This window comes from Ochlerotatus camptorhynchus, unplaced genomic scaffold (assembly GCF_037179485.1).
Source record: "Ochlerotatus camptorhynchus isolate MF236.1 unplaced genomic scaffold, CSIRO-AGI_Acam_v1.1 ptg000019l, whole genome shotgun sequence".
Lineage (NCBI taxonomy): Eukaryota > Metazoa > Arthropoda > Insecta > Diptera > Culicidae > Ochlerotatus > Ochlerotatus camptorhynchus.
The window spans coordinates 1068247-1081903 of record NW_027040511.1 but is presented as its reverse complement, the minus strand read 5'-3'; the positions used below and the strand labels follow the sequence as shown (position 1 = coordinate 1081903).

At 40.9% G+C, this 13657-nt stretch overlaps 1 protein-coding gene across 1 annotated transcript; it reads left to right on the top strand.

Moving 5' to 3' along the window:
* The first annotated feature begins 3361 nt into the window (after positions 1-3361).
* Positions 3362-7338, top strand: l(1)G0007 (ATP-dependent RNA helicase l(1)G0007). The gene is made up of 5 exons (XM_065224019.1): positions 3362-4001; positions 4068-6370; positions 6434-6575; positions 6648-7074; positions 7140-7338. Exons 1-5 carry the CDS (start codon positions 3460-3462, stop codon positions 7305-7307), a joined length of 3582 nt encoding a protein of 1193 aa, XP_065080091.1. The 5' UTR covers positions 3362-3459; the 3' UTR covers positions 7308-7338.
* Positions 7339-13657: the final 6319 nt, after the last annotated feature.

The following is a 13657-nucleotide window of genomic DNA, read 5'->3' as shown; positions in this document are numbered from 1 at the left end:
TATATGTAGCGCATCGACCGTGTGTGACAGCTAGCGTACTGCATTTACGAGGCGATCCACGTACAGGTATAAATATAACTACGGGTTTTAAGGGTTTTAAGTGATAATTGAAGCTTTTCTAGACGCATATTTGACATTCAGTTGTATTTAGGTACCTATATTTTTTGAACTTTCATTTTAAGGCGCTCATTATTGAACAATCTCATGCAGCAGTGAATCACTTTCTGAATTTTTTCAAAGATTGTGGTCTGATCTGGTTATTCTGTGGTATGTTACCTGGTACAGAGACAGCTCGATTTTTGCGCACCATAATTTATTGTTTGTGTTAGCATTTGTATAAATAATTGGCAGAATTGTAAAATATTTATTAACACACCGAACACGATGCCTCCGGTAAAACGTGTAACGACAAACTTGCAATGTTTGAAAAATCATAGCTCAGCCATTTATTGACGAACTTCAAATCTATTGACGCCATTTGAAACTATATACTTTATACCCCGTACAGACTATGGCTTACATCTTGTAATATAGGTTGTCTTGCAATGAGCACTCATACATATGATTTCCAGTGAAAACTACACATTTTACCTTTTTACATTTTACCGGATGCCTCGCCGGAGGCATCGTGTTCGTAGCGTTAAACATGTTTTATAACACCTTGGAAAAGATTCATATTAACCGATATTCATCGTAAAATGTGAGATGATAAGCCCCATGCACGGATTGCAACCTTCACGCTACGCTACAGTAATTTATTTGTAAGACATGATTGTAGCATATAAGCCTAAACACAATGTGGGCGGAAGCGGAGAGGAAACGGAAAGTTTGACAGTTGTCACAAATGACCTCAAGATGCCTAACCGAAGTCGATTTGGTTCTAACTAGTTTTCAATCCGACAAGTTGGCTTACTCAGATCTGTCTTTTTCGCTGCCGCTGCCGTTCCGCTTCCGCTGTCATTACGATTGGGCCTTAACTCTAATGGCGGTAAGCTCCAACTCGGATTAACTTTTAATACCGTCCCTGTATGGATGATCTGCAAAATGTTTGCTTAGAGTTGTGTTTATCAACTCTGATGACGACATCAAAGCAGACGAACATTCTTGGTCAGGATTTAATCCAAGGATAATACCATAGAGGTAACTCTAAGACCAGAAGGTCCCGAAGAAAAGTGCTCAACTTTTTGGCTAAGTTCTGGTACCATCTTCGGTCCCAAGCTAATTGATTCACCCCTCGAAACATAGGAAAATCAACCCCTGTCAAATTTTCATAGCAGATCAAAACAAACATAGTGTAGTAGTAAAATTTCGGCTAGAATGGGGTACGTTAATCGATTTGTTTGGGACCAATAGTCAATTAGTGAGCCAATTTTAAATCGTTCACTAATAAAAATTCAATGATTATTTTTATGTGTCCCACAAATGAATTTTTGCAATGTGATAAACAAATGATATATACACAGACAAACAGACATAACACTCGCAAAATGGTCATCGAACAAGCATTTAACGGTCAATTTAAAAGTATCGTAATTGGTAGTACCACCACCTGTGGCGCGCATAGTCAATTCCCTTGCGTTTGACGTTTACACACTACCGCCATCTGTTCAGCGTACTACCCACCACAGTGTACTCAACAGATGGCGGTAATGTTTTAGCGACGATGCTTTACAGTGAGAAATATTCAATGTGTTATGTCTATTTGTCTGTGGTATATATGTGTCGGGCACATAGATCTTATGTGTACACGTCAAATTCATGTGTAACCACACATACTATTCATTTGACTCATAAATTTCATGCGTACTTCTGAGTGGATTATGTTTATGTGTGGACACATGAAAATCATGGGGAATTTTACATGGAAATTCGCCAATAAAATGTGTCGAAATTTATGAGTGTTATAGTACGTTCAGACTACAGAGTTATAACATGTTATAGCGCTATCTTGATGGTGGTTTATGTGTTGGAATTAGTTGACAACCTTTATAACATGTTATAACCATAGAGGTAACTCTAAGACCACTGGGTCCCGAAGAAAATCATTATTATTTTTGGCTCACTCAGTACCAGAACAACGGTCCCAAGCAGTCCCAAGCTATTTCACTCACCCCTGCATGTTCTGCATGAATCCACACACCCCTGATGTTATCTGTCAATCTTTCATAGCGAATCAAAACAAACATAGTGTAGTAATAGAATTTCAACAAGAATGGGATACGCCATAGAAGTATTTGGGACCAATAGGCTACTCAAGCGTGAATCAATTTAAAATCGTTAGTTTCCACCCGTTGTTATAACTCTCCAGTCTGGACAGCGTTTTAGCAACAATCAATACGAAACTAACGATTTTAAATTGGCTCACCACTTTAGTAGCCTATTGGTCCCAAGCAAACGATTAACGTACCCTATTCTAGTTGAAATTCTATTACTACACTATGTTTGTTTTGATTCGCTATGAAAGTTTGACAGATAACATCAGGGGTGTGTGGATTTATGCAGAACATGCAGGGGTGAGTGAAATAGCTTGGGACTGCTTGGGACCGTTGTTCTGGTACTGAGTGAGCCAAAAATAATAATGATTTTCTTCGGGACCCAGTGGTCTTAGAGTTACCTCTATGGTTTTAGTTTCCACCGGTCGATAATACCTCGGATAATAGTTACCTCTATGTAGCTACACCGCAAGAACGAAAACGACATTGTACACAGACTCTACTGTAAGCATGCTGTCTGATTGTTTTGATTTTTTAGTACCGATTTGACATTTTGATTAGTGAGTAAATCCTCGATTGCCCTGCCATGATTTTGTCGTATTCTTCGATGCAATCGATGTAAATATTTACATTATTTGACAAATCTCAGGTAATCATGACAGCAGTTGGTCTCTTTTCTTCATTCATATTGTTTTCAATAATCAAACGTCATGATTACCTGGGTTTTGTCAAAATAGGTAAATATTTACATTGTTTGCACCCGAGTTTGCACCAAAGAATAAGGTGATCCAAGAGACGTTTCTTAGTGAATCTGACAGCTAGAAATCTAGAGTGTGTGAGTGATCTGGTGTTAATGGTGCTGAATGTAAACATAAACAAAGCAGAAATATGAGAATTAACTATGAGTTCTACTGTGATCTGTCAAAAGTTCTTGGTTAACAAAAAAAGTCAGCGGATCGCAACTGTCTCGTGGACAGCCTTTTTAGAAGGAGGATATTGTAAATTCCTATCCTTATTTACATATCTTGGTTTCTCGTTTGCAAAATTACATCTTCATTGTAGTGGCGTGATACAAGGATGACCACTGTAAACTGTCAATCTTTGTTATGGTGTGTGGCTACGTTCCTTGTGCGTACTTTTCATTGGCGAACCGAACTGAAAGCAAATTCCAAACGTTTTCGATTAATTTTGGAAAATGATTTCAAATATTGATTCATTTTGCTAATTAGTAACGTTGAAAGTCATCATGGATAAGTTCTCCGATGTGTGTAAGTTGGAACAAAGTGGCAGCAGTGTTGGTGGTCTTATAATAAAGAAAAAAGAATCCGACAAAGACAAGGACGTTTTCAAGAAACCGAAACCGTCCTTGCTGGGGCTGGACAGGCTAGCAGCAACCCAGAGGGCCCGGAAACAACAGGAAGCGGCACGACTATCTTTTAAAGATTCGGACGGAAATGATTTGGATGATGAAGATGATACCAGGGATTACTCCGAGAGGCGTGACCGAAATAAGCACTCTTCATCATCATCGTCGTCGTCGTCAGCATCGAAGAAGTATAGAGAAAGTGCTGTGGAAACGCCTTCCTACACCGGAGGAGTGAGTGAAGCAGCTAGGAAGCGTTTAGATGAACGCTCCAAGGAAGATTACCAGGGAAAAGGTTTGTATGCATCGACTAAATCCAAGAAGGATCGCGAACGAGACGACCGCGATGACGATCGTCAGCGGCACAAGTTTTCGTCGAGCAGTTCCAGAAGCCATCGAGGAGAATCATCGCACCGAACGCCAGGGTAAATTAATTTTTGAAGTAGATTTTAACTAATTTGTGTTGAACGTATTTTATCTATATATTTTAGCCATTATAAAGATGAACCACGAACGCCTCGAAGCGACCGTAGAATGGATGCCTTTGGATGGGAGGACGACGATGACAGACAAGCTTCGAGTTCGCGTAAATCATCGTGGGATTATCCTACGCCTAAGATACCGAAAGGGTCGGAATCTGTGCGCAGTAGCCGCCCGCCATCTTCCCGGAGAGGCAGAGAAGAGGACACACCTCGACCAACTCCGGCACACAAGTACAACAAATGGGCACCAGATCGAAAGGAATCTGGTGCCACCCCGCACGGTAGTAAGAAGAACGTCCCTTGGGAATCGGAAGAAGATAAAGATCTGTGGGAAAAGGAGCAAGTTCGTTTGGATCGCGAATGGTACAGCATTGGCGAGGGATATGACGAAGAAAATAATCCATTCTCCGGTACCAGTTCGGAGTATTTGCAGAAACGAGAGGAACAATTAGAGCAACGTAGGATTAAACGAATGTCAGCTCAACAACGGCAGATCAACAAAGACAATGAGTTGTGGGAGAAGAATCGTTTGCTCACTTCTGGAGTGGTGATGTCGATCAATTTCAACGAGGACTTTGACGAGGAAGCTGTGGAACGAGTACATCTGTTGGTGCATCATACGGTTCCTCCATTTTTGGATGGGCGCATTGTGTTTACAAAGCAACCGGAACCCGTTATTCCGGTGAAGGACGCAACTTCGGATATGGCAATGGTCGCTAGAAAAGGAAGTCTACTGGTAAGGACTTACCGCGAGCAGAAAGAAAGAAGGAAAGCCCAGAAAAAGCATTGGGAACTGGGCGGTACAAAGCTGGGAAATATTATGGGAGTGGCCAAAAAACAAGATGACGACGATTCCAAGTATGATGCCGATACGGATACAGCGGATTATCGGAAGGATCAAAAGTTTGCGGATCACATGCAGGCCCAAGACAACGATGCTGAGTTCATCAAGAAGAGACCCATCTATGAACAGCGTAGATCGCTTCCTGTGTTCGCCGTGCGGCAGGATTTACTGAATGTAATTCGTGAAAATTCGGTGGTTATTATTGTTGGTGAAACCGGTAGTGGAAAAACGACCCAGTTGACCCAGTACCTGCACGAAGATGGATACAGTCGATTGGGTATGATTGGATGTACCCAACCTCGAAGAGTAGCAGCCATGTCGGTAGCTAAACGTGTGTCGGATGAAATGAACACCAAGCTGGGACAGGAAATTGGGTATGCTATCCGATTTGAGGATTGTACCTCTGAAAAGACAGTCATCAAGTACATGACTGATGGTATCCTGTTGCGAGAAAGCTTAAGAGACAGCGATCTGGACGGGTACTCTGCGGTAATCATGGATGAAGCCCACGAACGTTCCCTGTCTACGGATGTCCTGTTTGGATTGCTGAGAGACATCGTCGCTCGGAGGAGGGACTTGAAGTTGATTGTTACTTCTGCGACTATGGATGCCACCAAATTTGCCACATTCTTTGGAAACGTACCAACATTTACAATTCCCGGACGATGCTACCCGGTAGATATCATGTTTAGCAAAAATGTTTGCGAAGATTACGTAGATTCAGCGGTCAAGCAAGCTCTGCAGATACATCTTCAGCAGTTGGAAGGTGATATGTTGATTTTTATGCCTGGTCAAGAAGATATCGAAGTCACTTGCGAGATAATAGCGGAGCGATTAACGGAAATCGAAAACGCTCCGGAGTTGTCTATTCTGCCGATCTACTCTCAGCTCCCATCCGATCTGCAAGCGAAAATTTTCCAGCGTTCGGCAGAGGGCAACAGGAAATGTATTGTGGCAACAAACATCGCCGAAACTTCGCTCACTGTGGATGGCATCATTTTCGTCATCGATTCCGGGTACTGTAAACTCAAGGTGTATAACCCCAGAATCGGTATGGACGCTCTTCAGATTTACCCAATCTCGCAGGCAAACGCAAACCAACGTTCCGGTCGTGCTGGAAGAACTGGCCCTGGTCAAGCCTTCCGTCTGTATACCGAGCGGCAGTATAAGGACGAGCTGCTCGCTCTGACAGTTCCTGAAATCCAACGTACCAATCTAGCCAACACCGTGCTCCTGTTGAAATCGCTTGGTGTTGCAGATCTTCTTCAGTTTCACTTCATGGATCCACCTCCTCAGGACAACATTCTGAATTCGTTGTACCAACTTTGGATTCTGGGAGCTTTGGATCACACTGGAGCACTATCATCGCTCGGCCGGCAGATGGCGGAGTTCCCGCTGGATCCACCGCAGTGTCAGATGTTGATCGTCGCCAATCAGATGGGATGCAGTGCGGAAATTTTAATCATTGGTAAGTTACTTTTCTATTATGATAATTCAAGTTCAATTACTGAATTGCTAATCTTTATTTCAGTTTCAATGCTTTCCGTTCCATCAATTTTCTACCGTCCGAAAGGAAGAGAAGAAGAAGCGGATAGCGTTCGAGAAAAGTTTCAAGTACCGGAATCGGATCACTTGACATACCTGAACGTGTACCAGCAGTGGAAGATGAACAAGTATGATTAAAAAGAATGCGTCATCATCTTGAATGAAACTCTAACGAATGTCTTTATTATCCATTTTTGCAGATACTCCTCTAATTGGTGTAACGAACACTTCATTCACATCAAAGCAATGCGTAAGGTTCGGGAAGTCCGTCAACAGCTCAAGGACATATACGTACAACAGCGCCTAAAGGTGCAATCTTGTGGCACCAATTGGGACATCGTACGCAAGTGCATCTGTTCGGCTTACTTCTACCAAGCTGCTCGGTTGAAGGGTATTGGCGAGTATGTGAATCTGAGAACCGGTATGCCTTGCTATTTGCACCCGACGTCGGCTTTGTATGGACTGGGCACTACACCCGACTACGTGGTATACCACGAGCTTGTGATGACGGCCAAAGAGTATATGCAATGTGCCACCGCTGTCGATGGCTTCTGGCTTGCAGAACTCGGTCCCATGTTCTTTTCGGTCAAGGAAACCGGAAAAAGCAGTCGCGAGAAGCGGAAGCAGGTAAATGCACTATTTCAACAATCCTTGTTCTGAAACCATAAACATCTTATCTCTATTATCGTCAGGCTGCTGAACACTTGCATGAAATGGAATCGCAGATGCAGAAGGCACAGGAACAAATGGTGAAGCAAAAGCAAGAGGAAACGGAACGGCAACAGCAGCAGATGATTAAGCAGGAAATTATCACCCCAGGGGCTACGCCAAGGCGGACTCCAGCGAGGATAGGCTTGTAAAAGTATCTGTCATGTAATTCTAGAATATAAAATTAATGCAAACTTGAAAGCATTTGGTTTGACGAAAGAAACTCCTAAATTGGTTGTTTTTTTTTTGGCTAAACTTAGTCAAACCAGCATATGAAAACCAAACAAATTCAGCATATGAATTTCATAAGATCTATCTTATGAAGCGGATTTTTATTTTTGTAATGTTTTCATACGATTCATATTATGTATTTCACACGATCTGAGTGAAATTTATATGACACAATATTATTTTCCATTCGTTCCACCAGGTCCATTTCATAAGCGCTCTTCACGGTAACCTCAAAATACCAAATAATGACTTTAAAAGACTCGATATTGACTACAAAGTTAGAATATTCGAGGGAGACTGGGACTACCCATTAAATGAGTAAAAACATTACCAATTTATGAGTATTTGTTACTCACAAATGAATACCTACTACTTTTTTTGTAGTTGTAATTACTCAGTGTTTGACCGGCAAGCAGTTCAGTCCGGTTTTTGCTCGCTCTGTCGAGTTGTTCGATAAATATTCTAGTTTGTTCCAAACGTTTATTCGCGTCGTCAGTAGTGTCGGTCGCATCGTGTGATGGGAAGACAGCGCTCCGGAGCAGGCTCCGTGAGAAAGCGGAGAAGAACAGTGGTGAGGGTAGCTCGAGTGTACCTATTTCAAATAGGTACGCTACTCTTCCCACCGATGTCCTCCGTCACGGTGAAGCGATCCAAGACGAGTAAGAAAAATCAGGGCCAGTCCGTTGGTGCGAGTGGATGTTTAAGGTTGTTCTAGGAGAAATTCCATGATGATTGTGAAGAGGATTGCAGGTCCATTTCTAATAAATGTTCTAAATAAGTTCTGAGACTAATTTTTAGAGAGTTCTGATGAGATTTCCAATACAATTTCGATGGTATTGAATTCTGAGCAGTGTTTCCAGTTCTTATTTGTTTTTATTACCCTGAATTCGGGAAACAGCAGGTGACTCTTCCCGCTAATTCCAGGAAATCGAGAAATATTAGTCAGTACTCAGGTAGGTTAATCAGAATGATCATGTTTTAATATCTGTTTAACGATACATGCAGAATTCTGGCTTTCTTGAAATTGTCTTCGGACTTCCCAAGAGGTTTTTCCCTTTTTTTCCCGTAAGCTTCTTCCAACTTCATCCAGCCGTATTTTTATTTCTAATTATTTCCCTCATTAATTTCTTGAGATGTTTTTCTGGTGTCTCCTGGAAAGTATTTCAGTCCTTGGATTGATTTCAACGAAGTTCAACTAATACTGGGGAGCTGGCTGCTAATTTGCTTCCGATAAGTAAAATCGTCGATAAATATCATACCGTTTCTTTCAAACAGTCTTGCTATGAGGTGATCAACCAAGATGGTAAGCGAATCGCGACTGGACATCGACCGAATGGACTTTTCAAGTTGAATCAGCAACCCTCGAGGGCTCTCAACAAAGTCAATCGATCTGTAATACAAGCGGACGGGACATTTGTCAATCTAAGGTCTGAAACAGCTGAGAAACGGTTTGACAACCGAAGCAGATTTTTTCGAATAGGAAGCCGATGACTCCAACAAACCCGGAAACTGATGATCCGGCAAGGAATTTGCAGCTGCGGATTCAAAACCAAGCTTTCCATCACGAAAAAAACGATGGACTCGAAGCTGTATAAGCAAACGAGTGCATGGAGAAATGTATACTACCTTTCATTAAGGCTCACAAAGGTTTATTGAAGTTCTGGCCAGATTTGGCAAGCTGCCACTACTGCCGGAAGGTGCTACAGTGGTACCAACAATCAATACGAAACTAACGATTTTAAATTGGCTCACCACTTTAGTAGCCTATTGGTCCCAAGCAAACGATTAACGTACCCTATTCTAGTTGAAATTCTATTACTACACTATGTTTGTTTTGATTCGCTATGAAAGTTTGACTATTAACATCAGGGGTGTGTGGATTCATGCAGAACATGCAGGGGTGAGTGAAATAGCTTGGGACTGCTTGGGACCGTTGTTCTGGTACTGAGTGAGCCAAAAATAATAATGATTTTCTTTGGGACCCAGTGGTCTTAGAGTTACCTCTATGGTGGTACCATAGAGGTAACTCTAAGACCAGAAGGTCCCGAAAATACGTGCTCAACTTTTTGGCTCAGCTCTGGTACTATCATAGAGGTAACTCTAAGACCACTGGGTCCCGAAGAAAATCATTATTATTTTTGGCTCACTCAGTACCAGAACAACGGTCCCAAGCAGTCCCAAGCTATTTCACTCACCCCTGCATGTTCTGCATGAATCCACACACCCCTGATGTTATCTGTCAAACTTTCATAGCGAATCAAAACAAACATAGTGTAGTAATAGAATTTCAACTAGAATAGGGTACGTTAATCGTTTGCTTGGGACCAATAGGCTACTAAAGTGGTGAGCCAATTTAAAATCGTTAGTTTCGTATTGATTGTTGGTAGTACCATCACAAACGAGGGGGGCGACACATCTAAATCTCAATTCTAGATGCTCAAAAAATCTCACACTAGCGAATCAATCTTCGAAAAATCATCTATCATTTTGCGCATCTACTTGCACCGTGCTTCAAATTTTCGCAGGAAATCTTCAAAATCGACATAAATCTTCCTTCTATCTACTCAGCGTACGTGCAGCTAGCCACAACAAAACACAATCTTTTCTGCATCGTAGATAGAGTCGCCCCCCTCGATCACAAACGAAGTGACAGACGACTAACTGGCGAAGAAATCCATTTAAATAATGTGGTTCACTGTAATAGAATTTTCTTGGAAGCTTGTGCCATCATCCACCAGATGGGTTAGTTTTTTGTTTTGATTTGAACAAAGTTGATTTTGTGTACAATGATTCTTTGACAGTGTGCAAAGAGTGCGTATCATTTTGTCATTTTTTCATGCATTTCAGTTTTGAGTAGAGTGAAAGAGATAGAACCAAAACAGTCTAGTACATTTGGTGAAAATGCTAGTTCAATCTAGTAGTAGCATAGAGGTAACTCTAAGACTAGAAGGTCCCGAAGAAACGTGCTCAACTTTTTGGCTCAGCTCTGGTACTGTCTTCGGTCCCAAGCTAAATGATTCACCCCTCGAAACATAGGAAAATCCACTAACCCCTCATTTTATCTGTCAAACTTTCATAGCGAATCAAAACAAACATTGTGTAGTACTAGAATTTCGACTAGAATGGGGTACGTTTATCGTTTGCTTGGGACCAATAGGCTAGTCAAGTAGTGAGCCAATTTAAAATCGTTAGTTTCGTATTGATTGTTGGTAGTAGTGTTGCCATGTGGTACAATCAACAATCAATACGAAACTAACGATTTTAAATTGGCTCACTACTTGACTAGCCTATTGGTCCCAAGCAAACGATTAACGAACCCCATTCAAGTCGAAATTCTAGTACTACGCAATGTTTGTTTTGATTCACTATGAAAGTTTGACAGATAAAATGAGGGGTTATTGGTTGTTCCTCTGTTTCGAGGGGTGAATCGATTAGCTTGGGACCGAAGAGAGTACCAGAGCTGAGCCAAAAAGTTGAGCACGTTATTTCGGGACCTTCTAGTCTTAGAGTTACCTCTATGGTACAATCCAGTAGTAGTGGTGTTGCCATGTGGTACACTGAAAAATTGCAATAGCAGGTTAGTCACCAAAGTTTTCGAGCCGCTCCGTCTGTCACTTCGTTTGTGGTACCATAGAAGTAACTCTAAGACCAAAGATGAATACTAAGATGAAACTGTCGGAAGAAAAACTTTCTATTTTAGTGTCTTCTTTCAAGGTCCCTTTCATCCAATGAGAACCCCCCGTATTCAAGGTAATTTTGTGGTTTTGCTGCCCCCTCGGAAGAGATGAAATTTTGCGCTCATTTTTATCAAAACAATCACACCAAAATCAGAGATGTCCCATTTTTTAATTACTCGATTAACAACTAATCGATTATTTTTTGTTCGCTGTGCTGCCATTTTTCCACCAGAGAGAGTGCAGCACATGTTTGAAACGATCGGTGATGATCCTGTGGAGATGTTGATGCTTATATCGGCATGATCTAACCGATTATAAATAGTTTACTTTTCGGTTCGTTAATCGATTAATCGATTATTCGAATGAAAATCGGACATCACTAGATGAATGTGAAACGTCATTTCAAATATAAGGCCGTTCATAAATAACGATACAATTTGAAAGGGACCGGGGCTAATCACAAATTACGTCTCCATGGTAACTGAAATAAACACGGAGTGTTCACCGGTTGCTAAGACCACTGGGTCCCGAAGAAAATCATTATTATTTTTGGCTCACTCAGTACCAGAACAACGGTCCCAAGCAGTCCCAAGCTATTTCACTCACCCCTGCATGTTCTGCATGAATCCACACACCCCTGATGTTATCTGTCAAACTTTCATAGCGAATCAAAACAAACATAGTGTAGTAATAGAATTTCAACTAGAATAGGGCACGTTAATCGTTTGCTTGGGACCAATAGGCTACTAAAGTGGTGAGCCAATTTAAAATCGTTAGTTTCGTATTGATTGTTGGTAGTACCAACAACTTTATTTTGGAACCTTCTAGTCTTAGAGTTACCTTATTTATTAATTATCATTAATACAGTGCATGAACTGACATTACGCTGCTTTTACTACATTTGTTTATTTTTGTGGCCATTTTTTTCCTTGATTTGTTTTCCGTCGATATTGTTTTCCGTGCTGAGCACCAATGTTATCGACGCCAGGGAGGCAGCTCCCACACCTGGACCCTACCCTATCGACCCATCAACTCATGAACCGGGGACCAACGACTTTACTTCCCTTCCGAAGGAAGGCGTGATCAGAGATGTTATGCCTCAGAACATCCCGGCGGCGCCGACTGGGATTGAATCCAGGCCTGCTGGGGTGAGAGGTAATCACGCTTACCACTACACCACCGGCGCTAACTTTTTGTGGCCATAAAAATTACATGAGCTTTTCGACATGATTGAAGTGCATCCTATTGGATGTAATATTAAAATTTATTTTTTGCTGTGCAGCTACAACTTTTCCGACGAATATGTGTCTTTGTTTTCAAAAACAAGAAAGTTAGGTTTTGAATACAGGTTGTCGATAATCGCATCTTACCAAATTAAATTGTTTTTCGTCGTTTGCCTGCTTTTATTGTATTTGTTTTCATCGGATATTCGTAAAAAACATATTTTAATTCTGTATGTTTTGTTTCAAAAGGGCAAAAGTAAATTTAAAACAAAGTGAAACAAAAAACAATAAAAAAATTTGAAAAAATAACTAAATAAAAATATGTGTCTTTTGACCGCATGAACGTGCCACTATGGTTTCCGAACTGTTATAATACCTTTGCATGGATCATTGACTTAAAAAAAATATTGAAAAAAAAATCAGATAAACGAGTCAAAAATACGGATAATCGAGTCCTACCATATCAATTAATGTACAATCCATAATCACATATCAGTACAATGCCGCTTTGCTTGATTTTCTATTCATATGGGACCGATATGTGATTATGGGTAGTTTAAGGACCACCCTAATGTTTACAATCACTAATGGCGGTAAGCATGCTTGCCATGCACAGTTGTACCACAAACGAAGTGACAGACGGAGCGGCTCGAAAACTTTGGTGACTAACCTGCTATTGTAATTTTTCAGTGTACCACATGGCAACACTACTATTGGATTGAACTAGCATTTTCACCAAATGTACTAGAATGTTTTGGTTCTATCTCTTTCACTCTACTCTAAACTGAAATGCATAAAAAAATGACAAAATGATACACTCTTTGCACACTGTCAAAGATCATATAGCACACAAAATCAACTATGTTCAAATCAAAACAAAAATACTAGCCCATCTAGTGGCTGATGGCACAAGCTTCTTAGAAAATTCTATTACTGCGAACCACATTATTTTAATTGATTTCTTCGCCAGTTAGTCGTCTGTCACTTCGTTTGTGGTTGTACCAACAATCAATACGAAACTAACGATTTTAAATTGGCTCACTACTTGACTAGCCTATTGGTACCAAGCAAATCGATTAACGTACCCCATTCTAGTCAAAATTCTAGTACTACACAATGTTTGTTTTGATTCGATATGAAAGTTTGACAGATAAAATGAGGGGTTAGTGGATTTTCCTATGTTTCGAGGGGTGAATGGATTAGCTTGGGACCGAAGATAGTACCAGACCTGAGCCAAAAAGTTGAGCACGTTTCTTCGGGACCTTCTAGTCTTAGAGTTACCTCTATGGTTGTACACACCAGCTACTCATTTGTTAATAACTTTTCACTCAGTTGTTGAAATTTGGTTTTCTTTAAAGTAATTGATAGCTT